At 43.9% G+C, this 24,367-nt stretch overlaps 1 protein-coding gene across 1 annotated transcript; it reads right to left on the bottom strand.

The window, feature by feature from the left end:
- Positions 1 to 201: 201 nt before the first annotated feature.
- UBAC1 (UBA domain containing 1) lies at positions 202 to 12,927 on the bottom strand. The gene is made up of 10 exons (XM_081180021.1): positions 12,713 to 12,927; positions 11,977 to 12,097; positions 11,332 to 11,405; positions 10,320 to 10,427; positions 6,099 to 6,201; positions 5,715 to 5,823; positions 3,848 to 4,085; positions 3,147 to 3,233; positions 1,762 to 1,900; positions 202 to 1,049 (listed from the first exon to the last, which is right to left on the bottom strand). The coding sequence occupies exons 1-10, from the start codon at positions 12,848 to 12,850 to the stop codon at positions 934 to 936; spliced, it is 1,233 nt and encodes a 410-aa protein (XP_081036147.1). The 5' UTR covers positions 12,851 to 12,927; the 3' UTR covers positions 202 to 933.
- Positions 12,928 to 24,367: the final 11,440 nt, after the last annotated feature.

Raw genomic sequence — 24,367 nt, 5'->3', positions numbered from 1 at the left:
ACTTGCGTTGACATGTTCCTGAAGATATATGTAATGGCCTTGATTCAGTTACCCTGTTCCTAGCCACCAAATCAGCTTTTCTTGGTTACACCAAAGCTCTTAGGGTAGGCACAAACCAACCCTGTTCCCAGAGGTCTAACAGCACTTTGTCTCACCCCCACCCGGTCATGCTGCCCTCAAGAAACAACTAGCACAGACAGCCACATGCAAGATGTGTTTTATTCTCTGCGAAGGAACCCTGACCAAAACCAGACCCGGCCTCAGAAGGGCTTCAGACAGAAAGAAAAAGCTGGGGGTGACCAATTCTTATGTTCTTAATGCCAGCTCCTTCAGATGGGGTGAGGAAGGTTACTTCCAGGGTCTCTCTATTCTACAATGACAAAAAACAGAATGCGAGAATGGCGTTCGTTATCTCAGTGCAGAGGTAACTGTATGAGGAGAAACAAGCATTCTGGAGCTGACACTGTGGGGCCAGTCAGGAAGAGGCCTCTGCACTCAGTCTGAACATTAAAAACATGAATTATCTTTTCATTTCTTCAATAAACACATTCTGAGATAACTGTGAACACCTTTTCATGTATTTAGATGTATAATTTCCTGTTTCTATAGAAACACTTGAAAGAAAACAAACACCTAAGTCTTCAAACCATCTTCCACTAACACGGGGTGTGTGTGTGTGGAATAATAATAATAATCACACAGTAAGTAAGCCAGAACTGCAAACAAAAAGTGGGTGACACAGCAACCCCAAAATGCAAAGAGTGAACACCCAACACACTACTTCTGCTCTCTCCTGGTAAACAATTTGCCCTTTTTGTTCTTCTGGAGACTCGGGGCCAAAAAGAGTCCAAAATGACCATACAAGCAAGGAGGTTTACTCCTCCCCCCTTCTTCTTGTTCATCATCTTGTTCTTCTTCCTCCTCCTCTTCCTCCTATGTGCGATTCAGCGTCTGGAAGATTCGGGAAATCTGTAACATGACTGGCCCTGTTTCTGGATCGTTCATCCACTGAGTGCTGTTTAAAGGGTTTTCAAGCATATCTTCAAAGGCTGCCAAAGGAAGGAGGGTGGGGATGTTCAATTTATAAGATACAAGATAAACTACAACATTTTATGCATTTCCCCATCTCAGTTTCCAACCTGGACTCTGAGTCCAGTTAAGCAGCCCAAAACAAGCATCAACTGGAGAGACTGAAAATTCCCTTACAAAAAGTAACTGGTCCAATAGGCTGAACTACTTTTGCAGTTTAATTGCTGCAGATTCCATTTTGTTGCTGTCTTTAGGTTCTTATTTCAAACGCAATACCATTTTTTGTAAGCCTCCTGAGATACTGCAGGATTTGGGGCTGCTTAACACAAAGGGACGCGGGTGGCGCTGTGTGTTAAACTACAGAGCCTAGGACTTGCCGATCAGAAGGTCAGCGGTTCGAATCCCCAAGACGGGGTGAGCTCCTGTTGCTCGGTCCCTGTTCCTGCCAACCTAGCAGTTTGAAAGCACATCAAAGTGCAAGGAGATAAATAGGTACCACTCCGGCGGGAAGGTAAACAGCGTTTCCGTGCACTGCTCTGGTTCGCCAGAAGCGTCTTAGTCATGCTGGCCACATGACCCGGAAGCTGTACGCTGGCTCCCTCGGCCAATAAAGCAAGATGAGCGCCGCAACCCCAGAGTCAGCCACGACTGGACCTAATGGTCAGGGGTCCCTTTACAAAGAGTCATACTAATTCAGCCCACACAGATTTCCCATGGCACAAGAGTACTGACCGAGTAGCGTTTTAGGATTCGTGAGTCCCAACTGTACCACTGGGTTTTCTAGGATGGCTTGGAAGAGGGGGCTGGCAGGATCTATCCCCTTGTCTAAGTCTTCTGGGGTGGGCTTCCGGTCTCCCAACAGCCACTCACACTGCAGAGCAAGTCAGAAGGAAACACGTTAAGGCAGCAAATCCTTTTACAGTGGTACTTTGGGTTAAGTACTTAATTCATTCCAGAGATCCATACTTAACCTGAAACTGTTCTTAACCTGAAGACCACTTTAGCTAAAGGGGCCTTCCACTGCTGCTGCGCCGCCGCCACATGATTTCTGTTCTCATCCTGAAGCAAAGTTCTTAACCCGAGGTAATATTTTTGGGTTAGCAGAGTCTGTAACCTGAAGTATATGTAACCTGAAGTGTTTGTAACCTGAGGTACCACTGTACTTCCTTTTCGCTGTAAACACAATTCACGCATGGCTCTGCTTTTTAATGCTTAGTTTGGAAGTCTTAGTACAGTTTCCGCACAAAAACAAGGGTTACAATTCAGACACAGACAAAGTTACTTAAGAGATTAACTGAAAGCAGCAGAAGCTCACCCAGGAAGGAGACAATTTCTCCTGCTTTTCAAGCATTTTCTAGAGAATCTGGTGGCCAGATGAAGCAGAAGACCCACCCAGCCCAGCATCCTGTCCTCACAGTGGCCCACCAGATGAACTAAAGAAAAGCCCCCCAGTGCAACAGCCTCACTCCTCGCTTACTTTTACAGAGCATCCATCTTCTAACAACATTTGTTTTCTGATGAGGGAAACAAGAGTATGGCAGACGAACACAAGCTCCAAGGAAGCCAATGGAGATTTCACACAGAAGCAGGCTACCTGCTCTAACCCCTCTCTACTACTACCACCCCAGCCCAGCAATGGTCCTTTCCAGTATAAGGCTTGGCATTTGCCACACACTGCAAAGTACAACTTCCATGTGCTATCCTGCTTAACACTAGCTCCTCACATGTGGCTTCCAACTCCCAAGCCCAAAGGAGTCCTAACAGGATGAGCTGAAATAAGCTGCAGCTTTATAAAATTCTCCACTAAGCAGGAATTACTGCATTTGATGGCAAGGATCAAGGATTGTGCCAATTCAATTGCACTGGGGTGGCCCAGGGTTTTTAAAGAGGGAGAATTACATGCATCTCCACCACATTCTCAAATGCAAGGATCCATTCTTGGTGCATCTAAGAAAAAGCCATGCCATCTGCTAAACGTTACCCACAGAAGGGACCTTGAAAGAATTCACCCACATCATGAGGCTCATCACCCAAAGGCACCCACAAGGTGCATGTGATGGTTTGGGAGGCAAAAGAGAACAGGCAGAGCCCCCAGGCATGATGGTACAGGTACTCACTGCTGCATTCTGCTGGTTGTTGTTCACTCGGAGGGCATCCACCACCTCTCTCTCATCAAAGCCCATCTCCATCAAGGCAATGACAGCCTGAAAGCAGAACCACAGAGCTTATGTCAGGGACAAGGGCAAAGCCCTTCCAAAGGTCTACAACATACAAGGGCCAGGAGGTGACGGCCATACCCAAGTATGAGGCAGAAGAGGAGGAGAGAGGCCAAGTTTCTAGGAGCAAGGAGATTGTAAAACATAAGCCTGTCCATAAAAGGGTATGCATTGATTTTGCTGAGCTCCACTTGTCACCACTCTCTGTGAAATCAAAGAGATGCAAAAATATATCTCAAGCTAGATTGGGCCCTTTTGGTGTCAGTGCTGGAAAATTTGAAGTGGGTGTTTTGACAGCAGCAGCACTAGAGATGCCTGCAACAGCCCAGGGGACAAGCTGGGAAGCTGAACAATTTCTAAATGGTTACCATCCTACCCAAAAGCATTTTTATCATGTTGGCTTTTGGGGGGGAAAACAGACGGCCACAGCTTTCAGATTAAAAAAGCAGTTACCACAAAATACCACCACTGTATAGAATCAAATGTCCGTTTTGGGAATCTGACACACTGTGGACTGAGAATTTATGGACCATTTCCAGTGGCATCAGCAGACTCTCACACCAAAATCCAAAAGAACACATGTGCACATACAGAAAGCATACCCGCGGATCAGGCCGGAACTCTCTTTTCCTGCGGATCTTCTTGAATATTTCTGTCAGCTCATCCTTTGGCTCTTCTCTCCCGACTTCTTGGTTGGGCCCCTCGAGCGCCTGGGCAGGGGGGGCTGCCACTCCTTCCACTGAGGCATTTTCCAGAGAGAACTGACCTGGCAGGGGGGCATCAACGGTGGGGTCATCCGAGTGTTCAATCAGCCACTCCATGGCCTGAGTCACAGACATGCTGGGTGAAAAAGTTGACAAGTAAGGAAGCAGCACCAACTACATTGGGGCAGAAACAAACTGGGGTGGGGATGGGGGTTTACCCTTTGCCGATTCTCAGTGGACTTTGGCTCCTGCCACTTTTGCCAGTGGCCCTGCAAACCACAGTGACTACCAGCCACACTTTTGTACTTCAGTGGAACGGACTCCCTTGCAAAGTGGTGAGCTCTCCTTCACTGGAGGTTTTTAAGCAGAGGTTGGGTGGCTTTAGCTGAGCTTCCTGCACTGAAGGGGTTGGGCTGGATGACCCACAGGGTCCCTTCCAACTCTACAGTTTTATGATTCTATGAGACAAGAGAGCCTGGGAGAGAAAGAGCATTATGCGTGTGCACCAGAAACAAGCTGGAGGAAATGAAGGACAGCTGAAACTCTGTGGAACTGCACTCCTGGAACACAGAGACCTGGGTGTTGCTGGGGACCTTTAGCAAGCCATAGAGGGGCAGGAACTATGGCAAGTGCTCACAGAACTCAACGCCAACTGGCTAATTCAGCCTGGAAACTTGGCTGGGCCTCCCATTCTAAGCTCGAGCATTCACCATTCACCACCAATTCCCTCAAGAGCAGCAGAAAGCTACAACTTCTGTATATGCTGTGTATTCACAAAACTGAAGAGGCAGCAAGTGGCCAACTCTACTTGCTCCTGTCACTTGAAAACAGGCAGCCAACCATCTCTTCACACTCACTTGCAGTTCTGTCTACCAGCAACAGCCCCCTGCCATTCCCCTGGCTCATAAAACCTATAATATGCTTGGGGAATATGTTGGAAAGGGAACAGGGAGAGAAATCACATGGTGGCTCTCCCTGGAACCTTTCTTTTTTTTAAAAAAATAAGCATACCTATACATAGCATTCCCAAATAGCAATGCAATCATGGGAGAAGGAGCCTCTCCAATTAGGATTCATTTACTGGTATCAAGTCATCAGACCATCACTTAATATATATATAATGCTTAATAAAGGGAACAGCTCATCCTCATAAGCGAAGCACAAGTTCAATATAAAGGGTTATAGCTCCTGTTGTCATGTTGGTTAATTTCAATGAGTGCTGTGGATATGGACAAGCTGGAAGGTGTGTAGAGGAGGGCAACCAAAATAATCAAGGATATGGAAACCAAGTCTTAATAGTTGAGGGAATTGAGTATGTTTAGCCAGGAGAAGAGGACGAGAAGAGGACAATGAGAGGAGATATGATAGCTATCTTCAAATATCTCAAAGGTTGTCCCATGGAAGATGGGGCAAGCTTGCTTTCTCCTGCTTTGGAGAGTAGGTTCCGAACTAATGGATTCAAGTTACAAGAAAGGAGATTCCAACTAAACACTGGGAAGAACTTTTCTGACAGTAAGAACTGTTCAACAGTGGAATGGACTCCCTTGGACCTGGTGGACTCTCCTTCCTTGGAGGTTTTTAAGCAGAGGCTGGATGGACATCTGCCATCAGTGCTTTAGTTGAGATTCCTGCATTGCAGGGGGTTGGACTAGATGGCCCTCAGGGTTCCTTCCAGCTCTACAATTCTATGAGTCTTCACTTACAGTCTTCTGTGGGGGGGCGGGGACCCATCTCAAGGGGAGGCTCAATTGCCAGGGACACCTACTGGTTCAAGCGAAGGGCTTTGACCGCTCTGCTTTCTGGGAAGCCCATTTCTGTCAGTTGGCGCAAGGCAATCTCATCCACTCGGTCGTCCTCATCTTCATCCAGCATGGCTAGGGACAAGCATGGCAAGGTCAGTTCACACCTCAGCTCTACCAGTGCTGCAGAAAAGCAGGTCCATGTGTGCTTGGGGCATCGATCTCTACTCACGAAAGCAGGGGGGCACTTGCTCCCCACCACGCTTAAACTTCCCCAGACCTTCCCAATCTCCAAAACAGTGCTTGCAGTCCATGGCAGGAGCCATGTCAGCCCCTCTGTATGACCAGTGGACCAAACACACCTCAGGATGTAAGTCCTAGGAAGAAGGTCAGAAAACACCCCATCGTACCATTTGCTTTCTTAAAGAGCTCAACTGCATCTGGGTTCAAAGCTAGCAGCTTCTGGGCAACTTCTATGAGAGAAACCAAGATCTTCCGAAGCTCTGTCTGGAACTGAAAGAGGGAAGGCAGTCAAGGCATTTTGTAGGTCACTTGTCAGGCATGCACCTTCCGCCCTTGTTCCTGTGCCAGGAGCGAGGGAGGGCAAAGAGTACTGAGCAGAATGAAGGGGGTGAGGAAGGTATGGGGGGTTTCTTAAACACCTTTTTTCACCATAAGGTTTATAGGTAGCTTACAATAAAATAACAATACAATGTTCAAATCAGAAAAACACTGTGGGGCTCAGGTGTCAAAGGCCCGGGGAAAGAGGTGCAGCTTAAGAATACACTCATATTACGCTAATACTAGAAAAGCACCATCCATGAAATCTTGCAAAAAGTCAATCAGATCACAACATCTTATTAACCTGATTGCTTTCCAACACACACAAGTTATTAGTTCCATCAAGAAAAGGAAGATGCCAAATCACTGGCCTGGTTTGCTAGTGACATTCAACCATAGTTAAAAATAAATGATGGTATATGGCACCAGACAGACTAGCAAAAATGAATAGATTGATAAGTAATAAATGTTGGAGATGCAATAAGATGAAGGGCAGATGTGGTGGACATGTTCAGAGATCAAAAAATTCTGGGAAATGATCCATGAAGAAATTAAAAAAATAATAAAGGTTTCATATAACAAAAGGGCAGAAACGTACTTATTAGGAATTTTGAGTAAAGATATCCCCAAAGATAAAATTAACATATTCCTATACGCAACAACAGCAGTGAGAATGTTGGTGGCCAGTTACTGGAAAGTAAATAACATCCCAACAAAAAAAGGAATGGTTAAGTAAACTATGTGAGTATCTGGAGTTAGCAAAATTGACGGATATAATAAGGCATAAATCTAAAACTATGGTACAGAAACAATGGGAATGCTTAAATGAATATTTACACAAACAGGCATCAAACACGAAAGTTTGGTTGTGCTTAGACTAACCTTGTGAAGAATACAGAGAATACAAAGATTAGATGGACTCCGAAATAATTTAAGGAAAGGAAGGGACTGAAGAACAGATGTAAAGGTGAATTAGATAACCAAGAGACGTGTGGTGAATGCGGTGGAAGTCTTTTATAATATTTTAACTAGGATTTAAATATTGTAATGTTTGAAGTATGAATTTGGAATAATTGATTATGAAAAGTATTTTTTCTCTTCATTTTTTTCTTGTTTCTTTCTTTTATCTTTTGTCTTTCTTCTTTTCTAGTCTGCATTCTGGAAAATTGTGTAGACAAATTGTTTTTATGTATGGTTATGTAGTGTTTCTATTTCTTTTTTCCTATTCCCTTTTTTGTAGCATATAGTAAAATTAAATAAATAAATAAATAAATAAATGATGGCTTAACACAGGGGTGGAGAATACCTTTTGGTCTGAGATTCAAAAGCAGCCAACCTTCCACACATGACACTGACAGACAGGCAACCATAGCTAGAATCCAGTGCTGTCTGGACTGGGTACCTTTTCTGCTGCCCTGACTCCAGCAAGATGGGAGCCAGACTCAGCTTTGTTTATGCCCTGAAGTAGCAATAACAGGAAGCAGTGTAGGGACCCAGCGAGGATTCATTAGTACAGAAGCATGCAACTACTTTGCAGTGAACCATCACTTATTTTTAATGATGGCTAAACAGAACCATAATTTGTAAACTGGGCCCCTGAAGGGCAGGAGGGAGCAGCTGTCCCTGGGTGCTCATAGCCAACAGAGTAAAGGTAAAGGACCCCTGGACAGTTAAGTCCAGTTAAAATCGACTATAGGGTGTGGTGCTCGTCTCTTTTTTTAAAAAATAAAATTTTAAAGTAGTTTTTCCATAACGAACATCATATAAAATAAACATTGATACAATATCACAATGTGGGAATTTTCCCCATCCTGTGACTTCCCTCTCCCCTCTCCATGGTTCCATTATTTTTGGTTATATCAAGCATGTCCAGGTCATATTTTCCATCTGTATATATCTAATTCTTATCTATCATCATAATACTGCAAATGTTTTTCGAATCCTGATGTATCAACTTGTATACAATGCTTTGACATATATGCAAAAATAATAATAATTCCCATTCATTGTTAAATTTGTTATCATCCTGATTTCTGAGTCTTCCTGTTAATTTTGCCATCTCTGTATATTCCATCAACTTAATTTGCCCATCTTTCTTCGTGAAATTTTTTTCCTCTTTCCAGCATTTGGTTATCAATTTTCATGCAGCCGTGGTTGCATACATAAATAGATTTTTATATTTTGGGGGGTATTTCCCTTGATGTTATTCTTAATAAAAAGGCTTCTGGCTTTTTAACAAAAGTTATTTTAAGCTTTTTTTTCAATTCATTATATATCCTTCCCCAAAAATTCTTTATAACTTTGCATTGCCACCACACATGATAAAATGTACCATCTACCTCTTTACATTTCCAACATTTCATTTCTTCTGATTTGTACATTTATGATAATTTTACTGGTGTTAAATACCACCTATACATCATTTTCATATAATTTTCTTTTAACAATGTACAAGCCGTAAATTTCAAATCATTTCCCCACAATTTTTTCCAATCTGACATTTGGATATTATGTCCCATGTCTTTGGCCCACTTTATCACTACACATTTGACATCTTCATCCTTAGTATTCCAGTCAAGCAACAAGCTACATACTCTTGACAATACAGTGGTACCTCAGGTTACATACGCTTCAGGTTACAGACTCCACTAACCCAGAAATAGTGCTTCAGGTTAAAAACTTTGCTTCAGGATGAGAACAGAAAGCGGTGCAGCGGCAGCAGGAGGCCCCATTAGCTAAAGTAGTGCTTTAGGTTAAGAACAGTTTCAAGTTAAGAATGGACCTCCAGAATGAATTAAGTACTTAACCTGAGGTACCACTGTACTCTATTATCACATTCATTTTTATCAATGATATTCTTCCTATCAATGACATATTTATTCTTCTCCAAATCTCTAAATTCCTCTTTATCTCTTTCCATGTTTTTTCATAGTTATCTTTAATTATATTTATATTTTTCCTGTTGGCCAAATTCCTAAAGAATTCACTCTTTTATGAATATTTATACCTGCCTTCTCTTCTATCTTAATTTTATCTTGTCCTGAGACATTTTTAACTATACGTTTTGTTTTTGTTTATTTAATTTAAAACCTGATACTAGGTCGATTTTTTTTATTTTCCTCAATACAGTGGTACCTCTGGTTATGAACTTAAATTCGTTCGGGAGGTACATTTTTTAAAAAATTAATTTTTATTCAGATTTTACAAAAAAAACAACAACAAACAAATACAAAAAAAGACAAAATTACATAGGTTATTATTCCCATTCCCCAGTCTGTACAGAAAAAATAAACACAAAGAATCATAAAAAAGAAAATCCTAATGTATTAGGCTCTACCAAGCCTTTGACTCCCCTCCACCCTTTTGGTAAGTATCAAATAGATTCCATGATTGCGTATTTAATTTTTAATCTTAAAATTATTCGCTGATAGAGTTATTCTAGCCCCGCCAGCTCATCTTATAAATCCGTTTGGGAGGTACATTTTTAACCTGAAACCGTTCTTAACCTGAGGTACCACTTTAGCTAATGGGGCCTCCCACTGCTGCCACCACGCAATTTCTGTTCTCATCCTGAGGTAAAGTTTTTAACCGGAAGCACTACTTCCAGGTTAGCGGAGTCTGTAACCCAATGCGTTTGTAACCCGAGGTATCACTGTACTTCCAATAACAAAACTATCTGATCTTCCACCGTGATTACTAGATCATCTGTGAATGCTTTGCTCCCCACCTTAATTCCTTTAATCGCATCGTCCAGATCATGTGGCAAGACTTAACCACTTCTGGTGCACGAAACACTCTGACAAGTATACCTTCCTGTCACAGTGGTACCTACTGATCTACTTGTGCTGGTTTGCTTTCAAACTGCTAGGTTGACAGGAGCTGGGACAGAGCAACAGGAGCTCACCCCATCATGCTGCCAACCTTACAATCAATATGCCCAAGAGGCTCAGTGGTATAGATCACAGCACCACCTGCATCCCTAGCCAGCAGAGTAGTGACTGCTAGAGATCGCTGAGCAGAGCTGATGGGCCCCAGACTGTAGCAGCCCAGAAGAGAAGCAGAGTACTCACATCCCTCATACTGTGGTGAGCCACACTGCGGTCCACACTGTGGGACGGGAGGCTGGTGGTTGCCTTCAGAATTGCCTCCTTGTCAGGTGCCTTCTGTTCCTGTTTCCGCTAAAAGAGAAGTGAAATATGCTGTCTGCATAGTGCAGCAATCTCCTTCAAAGAAGCAGGCATCAATGAAACAAGAACCAGCTCCTCCAGAAAGGAAATGCCCATTCCTCTTATAATGAGGGTTTCATTTCATGAGGAGCCTTTCTAGATCCTTTAGGGAAGCACCCTCTCACTCTCTGCCAATGGTGCCCACCAGGTGGGGGGACGATGCAACAGCCACCCTTTCCCAACCACCCTACATGCACATTTTGTTGGCCAGCTAGTCATGCCTCTTGCCTTGCAGTTCTTTTCATCTCTTCCACAAAAATGTTGGAGAAAAAATATCCCCTGGCCCTTTAAAAAAATGCCTTACAAGATGTGTACATTGATAACTGCTCTCTTGGGGAGATACAGACACCCTGCTTATCAATTGAGGATAGGAAGGCTGCCAGCAAGCAGCTAAATATAGAACCTAGGAGATCTTGAATGATCAGCACACACCGCCCAAAATAGGCTGCAGGGACATAGAGCTCAAAGACGGCTTGGGGTGGGGGGGGGGAGAGAGAGAGCAGCTGCTTCCCACCTGCTGCCCAGATCTGCCTTTGCCACCCAACATGCACACAATCAGCCACACAGCTCTACTTCCTAAACCTCACTCTTAAAATTTCTCCCAGTGCCCTGGGAGATCTGCTCTGCACTGGCTTTGGATAGCTCCCATGCTGGCTGTTTTTTCACAGAGAGACTCACAGGGTAAACACAGGCAGACTGTGCCTTAAAGGATGCAAAGAAAGAAGCAGAAATACTCCTACAAGCTGACAAGATGGACTCTCTCCTGAAATCCAAGCCAGATGAGCCACAGGTATCTTTCTACAATTTGTCAAGGCAAAGGCCAGAAGAAGCCACCCCACAAGGCCCCTGGACTCACTTTTTCCTCTGCAGAAATGTCCACCATTTTTGGAGGGGCAGGTGGAGCTCTTTTCTTGACTAGCACTAAAACATCTAGAGAGAGAAGAATTGTCTGGAGTCAGAGAACAAGCCTTCCTTGCACATTTTCTGCAAAGGGGGTATGGGAAGATAAAGTATTCTGCTGTGTTATGCCCCCACCAGTAGAAGATGAGTCCACAGGGAGAAATGAAATACAGGCCCCCATTTATATGGGTGTTCTGAGGCACAGCACACATCAGTGAAATCGCGTATAATTGAAACCCATTGAAAAGCCTGCAACACCCTATTCCCCCTTTTAGTGATGCTTCAGTGATTTTTTCATGATGCTTCCAGGTCACTTCTGGCTTCAGCATGATGCACGTATACACAATTGTTCACATATTGAACGTGCATAAATGGGGGGCTGCCTGCAGAGTAATGACTTTAATACTATTTCTGAGGACAGCATATGGCAGTAAATGATACAGTCACATTCCCCTCAGTGTCCTGAGTGCTTAAGAAGCTGAAAGTTGTCCTCCAGACAGCAATTCAGATGGGCACACTTCTGCCCATTGCTTAAGACTAATTGCATATTCTGGGTATCTGGATACTCCCTGGGGTGTTACTTATCACAACACTCCCTTACCTTGGTCTTGAATATTTTCCTCCAGGACCGTTTTTGTGTCGGTCAGCACCTTTTCTGAAGCTGCATGTATCAATTTATGGTGTGTTATACATTTTGGATCCTCCAGGCTGCCGGGTGCACACTGAGGTGGGAAAGTAAAAAGAAGCAGAAGCTGAATCAAACTACTAAACTGGGGGTGGGGATGGGGTGTGTGTGCACGCAAGCCTTTTCCACCTGGGCTAAACGCTTCCAAGGTACATCACAGCAACAACAAAACAAAACAAAACCCAGCCCCTATGTTCTGCAAAATCACAAACGGTCAGAAAAACCCTGGGAGAGAAGGAAGTGAACGCAAGGTAGGGAAGGCTGGAATTCCGCAGCTGAACACCAGCTTCGCCTGCAGAAGGCCCCGCGGAGGAGGGGGCATAAGCAGCACCCCTGACTCCCAACCCCAGAGGGCCGAGGGTCGGATCCGACAGCTTCTCGAAGCAACAACTGCGACTGCAAGCGGGGCATAGCTGTCAACTTCTCCCTTTTCTTGCGAGGAATCCTATTCGGAATTTAAAAAAGGGAAGCGTTGACAGCTATGAAGCGGGGAGGCGGGCGCGTCTACCACCGGCCACTTCAACGCTGGCCCTGCAAAGCCTCCCTCCCCACCCCCGCTGATGAACCCAGCAGGATCGGGGCCGCTCCGAGCACATAAGGACCCCGCATTCAGCGCCCCCATCCGCTCCCTCCTCTGCTCCCCTCCGCTCACGCGTTTGAGGCAGCGCTCTTTGAGCCGCTCCACGGCCGCGTCCTCGGGCACCTCCTCCAGCCATTCGGTGCCGTCCAGGGCGCAGACGCGGACCCGCAGCACCTTCGCCGCGAAGATCTTGTCCTCCTGCACGAACATCGCCGCATCGCCGCCGGGAAGCCGCCCAGGGAGAACGCAAGGATGCGAACGGCCGGCCGGGAAAGGAGACCGGATGTGGGCGGAGAGAAGGGAGGGGAGGGGCAGGAAGCCCGTCGCCCGTGGGATACCGGGAGCTGCAGTCCCAGCCTCCGCCGCGGAACTACCCGACGCTCTTCTATAGAGATAGGAAAGCTGTAGAGTGGATCATTGCCTGGTTGCAGAGGCAACCTCGGGGGCCGTTTCCAACCCGCCCAACCCGGTAGCTCCACCCCGAGTGAACTCCCGCGGAACTCCTTGGGGAAAGAGGCTCCTCTTTCAGGCACAGTTTTCAAACATGAGAGAACAGCTCTCATAATATGCAGATATCCAAAAATAGCTTTAGCATATGTAATGAGACAGGAATCCAATATCTCTATTCAGTTACTAAACTGAAAACTATGGAGAGACCTGGTCTGAATAGAGATATTGGGTTCTTATCTCATTTAATAGGCTAAAGCTATTTTTGGTCATCTGCATACTATCCCTTGCTTTTTCCTGTAGGACTAACTGCAATCGTTAACAGCCACAGGTTTACCATACCCATTGAGTCAATCACCCATATCCTACTACCCTTCTGAGAAAAACCCCACCCCACCCTCCCACTATATATAAGGGTCTGGTGACTTCTGTTTCAGTGTATCTGAAAAAATGTGCATGCATACGAAAGTTTATACCAAGATCAAACTTAGTTGGTCTCTAAGGTGCTACTGGACGATTTTGTAATTTTACACGAGGGGCTGATGGTGGGGCTCCGAGGTTGAAAAGTTGCTTGCAGCTTAAAGTGGGGGGAAGAGACCTACAACCTCACAGTGTAGGCCAAAGTTTCTGTTCCCACACTGCAGGTGTGGGATCGGACAGTGAAAACAGCTTACACAGTAGTTCAGAGAGAAAGAAGGGGGCTGTACCTAGACAAACCCCTCCAGTTCCTTGAGAAAGGTTTTGCTGGTTTTTCATTACAGCAGATAAGTCTTAGTAGTTTGTTAAGGATTCCCACTGCCTGCAGTAGCATCCCTGCATCAGAGACATCTGAGAAAGTGGCATGGAATGGGTGCTGTCTCCCCCACTTTTACTATTATTATATTCAGTGCTATTTTTCTAGAAAAAGGTGCCAGAACTCACTATGAATGCTTCCCTTGTTTTCTTATAATGGCAATGGCATCCAACTGAGAGGTGACAGAACTGAGTTCCAGTGAGTTATGGCTGAAAAAAGCCCCAATTATATTATGTACCGTATGTTATGTTTTAATATGTAAAAGGCCCAGTGGTCTCTTGATTTTATTATTATTATTATTAGTAGTAGTAGTAGTAGCAGCAGCAGCAGCAGCAGCAGCAGCAGTAGTAATAAATTGTACAGGGTAGAGGTGGGAGCTGGGTGAAGTTGGTTTTGCAACCACATTGCCTAAAGCTCAAGGTATTTTTCTGTCTGGCGGGGGGGGGGTGAGAGAAAGAGAGAGAGAGAGAGAGAGAGAGAGAGAGAGAGAGAGAGAGAGAGACAGAACACCAGCTGCTCCCCAAAACACAGAATTCCCATTTTCTGCTCCAGAGTTTTGCATGTGCCCTGCACATATCTACCCAGGTTTACTCCAGAGTAAGCCCAGTGAGGTTGACTCCCTGTGAGTGTTCGAAATTAGCCAGGTGCATTTTGCACCTGTATTTTGACCACTTGCGACCAAGTGAAGATGCCTGGGTGCGAGGATGACTCTCAATATCTAATTGGATCTGGATTATTTCCACACACTAATATCCCATCCTGTAGAATTCTTTCAGTTATATTTTATCTGCATAATTGGAATGAATTTCTGGAACCAAATTGCTTTTTCTGTGCAGCCTGAGCAGGAACAGTCACCATTAAGAAAAAGAGCTTGGAACGCTGATGACTTGGTAATATCAGTGGAAGACCCAAAACAAAGCATTGACAAAGTCCTGTTACTTCTAGAGGAATTTGGGGAAGTAGTGGGCTTTAAGTTAAACAAAACTAAAACTAAAATGATGGTTAAGAACATGGGAGAAGATCTAAGGAGGCAGTTAGAATCTCAATCGGGAATCAAAGAAGCAAAAAAGGTAAAATACCTAGGAGTGTGGCTAACGATGAAAAATATAAATTTAATGGCTGATAACTACATAAATACCTGGAAGGAAATCCAAAAGGAATCAGATATTTGGAATAGGATACAGTGGTGCCTCGCAAGACGAAAAGAATTCGTTCCGCGAGTCTTTTCGTCTTGCGATGTTTTTCGTCTTGCAAAGCACGGTCCGTCGCAACTGCACCTCTTCAAGCGGCTTTAAAAAAAAAGCACAAGACGTTTTTGTCTTGCGAAGCAAGCCCATAGGGAAATTCGTCTAGTGAAGCAACGCAAAAACGGAAAACCCTTTCGTCTAGTGAGTTTTTTGTCTTGCGAGGCATTCGTATTGCGGGGCACCACTGTAAAACTCTCCTGGTCAGGTAGAATGGCAGCAATCAAGATGTGCATACTGCCGAAACTATTATTCTTATTCCAAAATGTCCCGGTGATTAGAGGTACTGCAATATTCAAAAACTGGCAGAAAATTCTCTCTAAATTCATATGGCAAGGCAAAAGACTGATAATTAGATTTAAATTGTTAACGGATAGAAAAGACAGAGGGGGATTCTCGGTCCCAAATTTGAGATTGTATTATGAAGCCTCGTGCCTTTGCTGGCTTAGAGAATGGATTACCTTAAAAAATACAGATCTACTAGACTTAGAAGGCTTCGATTTAAGATTTGGTTGGCATGCTTATCTCTGGCAGAATAAGGAGAAGGTGCATAAAGGCTTCTCAAACCACATTATCAGAGGAACACTGTTAGAAGCATGGAAAAAGAATAGGAAACTACTGGAAAAAAATACCCCCTGGTGGCTATCGCCTATTGATATCTTAACTATTAAAAAAATAAACATGGAAGGCGAGAGACTGACTTATGAAGATCTCCTGGTAAATTCGGAAAGAGGATGGAAAATTAGATCATACGAAGAGTTAAAAAGCAAATTAACAGGATGGTTGCAGTATCATCAAATTAATGGAAGGAAGATAAAAAGATTGGAATGAATGAGAAAAAATCTAAGTTCCGGGTAGAGATAATAGAAAGCAAAACTGCTATCTAAAATGTATAATCAGCTATTAGATTGGGACACCAAGGACGAAGAGGTCAAGGTGGTTATGGTAAAATGGGCAATAGACATTGGATATAATTTGGATTTTGACAAATGGATGAGGTTGTGGACTAAAGGAATGAAATTTACAGCCTGTACTACCCTTAGAGAAAATATGGAAAAGATGATGTACCGTTGGTACATCACCCCTGTGAAATTGCAAAAAATGTATAAGACTGGTGATAAAAGGTGTTGGAAGTGTAAATCCAAATAAGGTAGTTTCTACCACATGTGGTGGAAATGTGAAGAAGTTAAAAAAATTTGGGAATCCATATACAACGAACTGGAAAAAATACTCAAATACACTTTCGTTAAAAAGAAAGAAAGAACATCATATAATGTTTCAATACGCAACTGTAGCTGCCAGTATTCTGTTAGCACAAAATTGGAAAACCCCAAATATCCCGACCGTTAAAGATTGGCAAATTAAATTATTTGAATATATGGATTTGGCAAAAATGACGCAGAATATTAGACAGCAAAAAGGTACAAAGTTTATTGACGATTGGACCAAATTCATAACATACATGGAAACAAACTCTAGAGACATAAAAATCACAGTAGGTTTAATATAATCCTTGCGGTGTGTAGACGATGTAAAATGAAAAACTGCAGAATGGATTTAGGTTACATAACCCAAAACCGAGATGGAGGGAAGTCAACCGTTATTTGTTGTTAATTAATGTTTGTCTTCTGGCTTGTTTATGTTTTTTGTGTTGGTTGATGTTTTCTTTTTTCTTTGGTGTGTGTTGTTTATTTGTCTTTTTCTTTTTGTTGTTGTTTGGTTATAGAAAATGAATAAAAAAAAGAAAAAAAGAAAAAAAGAAAAAGAGCTTGGAATAGGTCAATATATACAGGAACTGTCCCTGAATGAAGCGAATTTTTCTTCTTTAAGTTCTCAGAGCTTTTAACCTACCTCAAGATTGTCATCAAAACTAGCCAGATGTTTAACTGAGAATCAATCAAAGTCAGCCCACCATTTGAAAAATAAGACTTTACGCGGGGACCCTCAAAAACCACGGGCACGGAACCGTTAGCGCCCCCCAACCCGCGAAGGAGCCTTTTTAAAGGCTACGGAGCGGGGGATGGGGGTGGCGTGGTGCTATGAGTCCTCTGCTTTCTCTGCCGAGTGAAGCCGCATGCCATTCGGCGGAGAGCGCTGACTTCTTCTATTGAAAATTTGGACTTTAAACAACAACCCGTGAGTAATTTGGAAATCGGACTTAAAAGGAGAAAAAAAAATTATTATTTTTTTCGGATTTGGCACGAGCGGGGGAGATCCAAAAAGGAAGTCAGTCTCCCCCCTATTGTAGACATTTTAAAACAAGGATTTGGCAACTAAGGTCGAGAAAGGAGCTTTGCTTCTGTTTATTCATAAAAAATATTAATTCCACGATGGGAAATTATAAAAACTGTGCTGGAGGAGAAGAGTGGATGGTGAGAGTGAAAGTGCAACCCCCCCCCCCCGGGAACCGGGGCGATCCGCGAGAGAGCCTGGCGAAGAGAGACAGAGACTTTGACAGCTGTCAAAGTAGCTGTCAAAGTTGGAGAATATAAAGAGGATTTTGCTATGAGGACTTTACTGGTTAGTTTTGTTACAATTTGGATATAAATTGTCGAAAATAAGGAATAACAATTTGACTTTTGGATTTGAGGAAACAAAGTTACTACAATCCCCCTAGAGGGGCTTTGGGACATTACAAGAACGGTCGTAAGTGGAAAAATACTCTGGGAATCGTACAGGATTTGTTATCTTCTGGGAAAGCTGCAAAAACAAAACAGTATTTTGTCTACAGAGGTGTTTATATTAAAGGAGACAATAGAATCATCTATTGAAGAATGGAAGGGACTGGACGTAAGTTTTTGTTCCTGAACTAACAACTAACAACAACCTCTGTAGAGGTATCAAATTTCTGAATTAGAATGTTTTTGCAGCGGAACAGGAAAAGAAACCTGAGAAAGTGAGAAAAAAGAACAAAGGACTGATGACGACTTGGAAAGAACAAGGGAGGAGCCATATTATTGTGAAAGACCAAGGAAAACTAAAGGCCTGTTAGGGGCGTCTTTAAGACTGGGCGTTTAAAGTTAAACATTACTAAAAAAAAAGGAAAAACCGGCAAGGTGGAACTGGCTATGGACGTGAGATCTCCAGGCTGACAGTAGATAGACTGATGGACATGGGGAATCGAAACCGGGGAAGGGTGGGGGGGAGACCTGGAATCCAAAGGGTGTACAATTATTTTTTGAATCTTTTTATATTCTTTACCTTGTTTGGACGTGTTTATCAAAAAAGGGAATTCGTGGAAGGAAATTGGGGTGGGCCTTGGGGGGAAAAAACTTTCTTTTAATGATGAGGGATGGTGGAATGTAAAGGGAAAGTGGTTATATTACTAAATTGAATAGTGGGTTAAACAAAATAAGTTTTAAATTGGGAGTAAGAACTTGTGGAACTAAATTAATGAAAGGGGAATACAATAGGGAGGGGGTTGGGGGAGTCCTGGAAAGATGTTAATGAAAGTAAGGTTTTAATTTGTCAAGGTTTATTTTTTCTTTTTCTTTTGTTTTTTCTTTTTTGAGTTTTGGAAATTTCAATAAATATGATTTAAAAAAGAAAAGAAAAATAAGACTTTAGAGCCATCTTGCCCAAAAATGACAACAAAACATTCCATTTTGGTGACTACAACCTTGGTTTAAGCAGTCATTTGGGACCTAGCTGTGAGTTTCTAACCCTGCTCCCTGGTGTCTCCAAGGAGGGTTGACCTGAACACCCGCAGAAAGTGAGTGTGGGGAGGTTGGATCCCACTCGTGTCATAGTCTCAATTCTCGCCCAGAAACAGAAAACATTTCAAAGGTGTTTTTTCACAATAGGTTTTGACAATTTGATTTAGAAGGCACAGAAAGGCAAAAGCAAAGCCATCCTTCGTGATGGATTATTGATGCTCTAGAAATGACAAAGCCCCACAAGAGGGCAGAGGAGGGCTGGAAGCACCAGCCAGAAAAGACTGAATCATCTCCACCGCATAGAATCACAGAGTTGGAGGGGACCCCAAGGGTCATGTAGTCCAACTCCTTGCAATGAGAGGGTCTTGGGGGTAGCAGCCGCTTAGAACATCTGCTGTGATTGATGGATTCCCAATAGCAACAATACTTAACTGGAAAGTGCAACACACACTTCTTTTATTGCATTTTACCTATTTACTTCAAATTAAAGCAATGAATTTCATTCAAACTTGACTTCCCTTGCAATGCAAGGTACAGGGTGGGCACAAACAAAGAGACACACTACTCCAAGGCAGGCAGAAAATAAGAAGTCAGATGAATACACCTGGACTCCCCTGACATCAATTCAGCCTACCAGCTCCTGACCAGGACCGCCCCTCTTCCCCAGCCAAATAAAACTCCTTTCCCAGGCTGATGAAAGCAAAGGGACATCAGCAGCCATGGGAGAAAGCCAGACACTTTTATTTTGATTCCTGGCACCCTGCTTTGGGGATCTGAACTGAAAACTTTGTTGCCAGGTTGAGAAGCACCAGTTCAAGGCAGCACCTGGAGCCTGACTCCTGAAGGGGACTCATCTTGGGATTCTTATGGCCTCCCCTTTCCCCACAGGAAGTTTGAGGGCAGCAGGAAAGGGTAACAAGTTATGCTGTGGATGGTTTGAAAAGGGGCTCCAGTTCCACCACTTTCCTTCACTGGAAATTGTTGGTTGGGGCATGCATGTGGTGTTGCTATTTTCACCTGTGCTGCAATGTGGCTGCTAAACAGTGTTATGTGACCTCAACATTGCAACACTTCTTTCCCCATGTTTCTAGGGTGAGAAGGGTTTTTTTGTGGGGGTGAGGGTTTTTCCTGGGAACAAGCCATTCCCCCATGCAACCTGCCAGATTGGTTTATGCTCCGACGGCCTCAGCCCAGTATACCTGAAGGAGCGTCTCCACCCCCATCGTTCTGCCGGGACACTGAGGTCCAGCAGCAAGGGCCTTCTGGCGGTTCTCGCACTGAGAGAAGCAAATCTACAGGGAACCAGGCAGAGGGCCTTCTCAGTAGTGGCACCCGCCCTGTGGAACGCCCTCCAGTCAGATGTCAAAGAGATAAACAACTACCTGACATATAGAAAACATCTGAAGGCAGCCCTGTTTAGGAAAGTTTTTAATGTGTGACATTTTAATGTATTTTTAATCTTTGTTGGAAGCCGCCCAGAGTGGCTGGGGAATAATAAATTATTCTTCTTCTTCTTCTTCTTCTTCTTCTTCTTCTTCTTCTTCTTCTTCTTCTTCTTCTTCTTCTTCTCCTCCTCCTCCTCCTCCTCCTCCTCCTCCTCCTCCTCCTCCTCCCAGATTCATCAGGCAAACCTCTAGCCACCCTTGCACTGAGCTTTGAATTATCTTGAGGACTGAGATAATTAATTCTTTTTTGTCTTTTCCAAATATTCATAAAGCCCTATTGCTGTGCCGTTTATTCCTTGATGGTTTCCTTAATGGGGTGGCTAGCGTCACTTGATTTCCAGTATTTTACAGACCCAGCTCCATTACTTTGCTTAACTGTGTGCCCTAACTGGGTAAAATTGGGTTTAGATGCTTAAAGCCTATGTACTCAAAATACCTGAAGAAAGCATTACTGTCCTAGTACAAAAGTTGTATAAACAGATGGTTTGCCTCTGGAAGGAACATAGAAGAATAGAATCACAGAACTGTAGAGCTAGAAGAGATCCTGATGGCTATTTAGTCCAGTGTTCCCCAACCTTTTTCCGACCATGGCTCCCTTCCGACCTGGTTTCCTTCCTGTGGCCCACCCCATGGGCATAGCTGAAGGGGGCAGGGGAGAGCAGCTGCCCCCCATAAGTAACAAATCAATACAAATCTGAGGTTCTGCCCCCCTAACAAAAATCCTGGCTACACCCATGCCACCTTCCATCCTACTAGTAGAAAGTTAGCTATTTAAATGTTTTGTTTGTAAATAGAACATGTTATATTTATATTTTTTATAGTTTATACAAAATACAATTACATAAAATGATAGAAACAAAATGAAACATTGTTGAAACAGAAAAACATAGAATCATCTTTCTAGTGCAACCCCCTACAATGTAGCAAACTCTGCTAAAGCATCCATGACAGATGCCCATCCAACCTCTGCTTAGAAACCACCAAGGAAGTTGAGTCCAGAACCTCCTGAGGGAGATCCATCTTCTATGTATTAAAAAAGTAAACAATACTTAATTGACCCTAGTTATTTGACACAGAGGTGGAAACCTACAGATACAGTCCAAATGGTGCACAGGGAGTTCTGTATATATGGGAGAATCTTAAAAAGAAAGTGGTCCTTGCTGACTTGGTGCAAAAAGCTCTTGTCATTCAGAGAAGCCCTGGCTGCCTAGATAAAACACTATAGCCCCCCACACCCTTACCTGGGAGTAAGGCCCACTGAACTCGGTGTGGCTTTCTTTTGAGTAGACTTGGTTATTTACTAGATGCAAGTCAGAAACACCAGATAACCCCACTCAGCTAGGCACTGGGGTGGATTTCACCGGGTGCCTTGCAGAGCCAGGCCGACGGGCCCTGCGTCACTTGGCAACATCCGAAGGCCCTGATCCACTAGGTGCTGGGGTGGATTGCACCCTGCACCTTGCAGAGTCAGGCCCAGGCTGCCACTGCATCCAGCACTGGAAGCACCAACAAGCAGCTCTGGCTTGCCCAGCCATATCAATTGCTGCCCCACCACTGCACTCACTTGACCTGGGGGTTCTGGACAGCAGGCTCTACTGGTCAAAATGGGAGGCTCAGTAATCACACTCTCCCTCCAGAAACAAACCAGGACTGCTCCAAGGAAGCCCATGCGGCAAAAAGGAGCATTAGGACCTGGTTGGCCACCCTCTTGCCAACTTGTGATTGGCCAAGCAGATAGCCAGTCAATCAGGATTATTATTTTTTTAAAAAAAGATTTCCCCCTTTACTTCTCATTTCCCTCTGTGGCCCGCTAGCCTTGTGCTGTGCCCCACCCCCATTTACGGGATTTTCACCTGTGGCCCCCTTGGAATATCCTGGGGGCTCCCAGGGGGCCGTATGGCCCCAGTTGGGAAACACTGATTTAGTCCAACCCCCTGCAATGCAGGAATTGTAGCTAAAGCATCCCTGACAGGTGGCCACTCAATTTCGGATTAAAATCCCCCAGTGAACTAGAGACCATCACCTTCCAAGGGAGTCTGTTCCGCTGAGATAACTTAGTTCATAGAACATGAGACATCTGAGGGTGATGGGTTTGAGCCCCACATCGGGCAAAAGATCCTTGCATTGCAGCATGTCGGACTAGAGGACCCTCGTGATTCCCACCCGTGAACAGAATTCCATACCCAGTCTGCATTTGTAAGAACTCATTCATTTAGTGTGGAAGCACCTGTACTTTGGAACTCCCTGTATCTTAATATCGAGCAGGTGCTTTCCCGGTATTCCTTTGGTGACTGCTAAAAGAATTCCTGTTTTGATAAGCCTGTCCATATGCTTAGAAAGCTGATGTGAATTTTAATCTGTTTTTGTATTTTAACTTTTGTATGTTTTAAAGTATTGTTGTGTTTTTTTCCTGGATTTTAATGTTTTATCTTTTTGGTAACTGCTTTTTGTTTTGTTTAAAGCAATCAAGTGGCATAAATTTAAATAAACAGATAGATGCTATAGGCTCAGTTACTCTGAGCTGGACTGGGAAAGTCAGTGTCACTATGAGCAGAAAGGGGTCCTGCAACAAAAAGGGTGCAGTGTATCTTCATCCCCTGAGAAGAGTTCAGCTCTTGCACAGCACCCCAGGCCCTTATGGCCTCCCCCCAGGTTGCTAGCACATTGTGTAAGGATTTCAAACAGGAATTTCGGCCCATCCTCAATGCCTCCTTTTTTCCATTGCATGTCTTGCAGCTTACTTCGGCATGTGGATACTTTCCTCTTCAACCTGGTGCTCTATTCCTCTTGGCCTCCAACCACCTGAGCTGGCTATTAGAGGGGAATCTATTTTGCACTGCCTCTTCTCCCTCTTTATGGAACAGAATCTCAGGAGTCCCTGCATGGATGGACTAACTCTCAAAGTATTTTAAAAACAGCTTAATAGACTGTGCTGTTCCTGCCCAGATCCCATTTTCAGCAACCGAACCCCACAAAGGACAGGTCTTGTTTTCCCCAATGCCACGAGGAGGTAGGGAGCTTTCTGAGGGGGCTTGCATTTTACTTAAGAACCTAGAAAGAGAGTGTGCATTATGGCATGTTTTATCGGGGGGGGGGGGACCCTCTTCCCCATTTTGCCGTAACACAAAGCAATAAAGATGAAGACCGACAGAACCCTTCTCATCTGGCATCTCAGGCTCGTAAATGAGTCTCATATTTATAGTGCTACAGCAGAGAGGAAATGACTATTGAGCACCTGATTTAGCCATTCAAATTCTTTGTAGTGCTTTAGATTAATAAAAAGAATTTAATAACGAATCAAGATGGTTTATATGGCATGGGAATCACAGCTACTGTCCTTCCATTGCTGAAAAATGGGAAGTGGGAAGAGAAAGAGGCGATATAACCTATGGTAAAAATGACAAAAAACCCCTACCAATTCCAGTTATATACTATGGGCTTGCTTGCTTTTTTTTAACCCAATAAATATAATTGAGTCTTCTGCCCATTTGAGATGATTTGGTGGGAACCTATGTAATTTTTTGGTTAAAAACCACCTCATCCTCAGCGGCTTAAGAAAGCAATTAAATGCAAAATAAATTCTACTGTCAGTGCACTTAAAATCAGATCAAGGCTCATTTACTACCACCAATGAATCAGTTATTCATTTACAGCCTGCAAACAGTCTACTCCGTTAGTCTCCTCTCCACCACTATATTTCTAAATGCTGCAGCAACCAGTTAACCTTTGCATAGCAGCAAGTAGCTTAAAATGTTCTCAGTGCAGTTAGGAGTCACAGAATCAGAACTATAGTGTTGCAAGTGATTCAAAGAGCCATCTAGTCCAACCCCCTGCAATGCAGGAATCACAGCTACATCAGCTGGACTGCTGGGGTTCCTCTGGCTGAGCATGTGTCCTTGCTACTCTGTGACTGTGGCTTCTAATCTGAGAAGCTGGCCTGGTCTTATGATGTAAAGGTAAAGGGAGCCCTGACCATTAGGTCCAGTCGCGGACGACTCTGGGTTTGCAGCGCTCATTTCGCTTTATTGGCCGAGGGAGCCGGCGTACAGCTTCCGGGTCATGTGGCCAGCATGACTAAGCCGCTTCTGGCGAACCAGAGCAGCTCACGGAAATGCCATTTACCTTCCCACTGGAGCGGTACC

This window comes from Podarcis bocagei, assembly GCF_964188305.1.
Source record: "Podarcis bocagei genome assembly, chromosome: Z".
Lineage (NCBI taxonomy): Eukaryota > Metazoa > Chordata > Lepidosauria > Squamata > Lacertidae > Podarcis > Podarcis bocagei.
The sequence above is the reverse complement of the archived record's forward strand: the minus strand, read 5'-3'. Positions and strand labels throughout refer to the sequence as shown.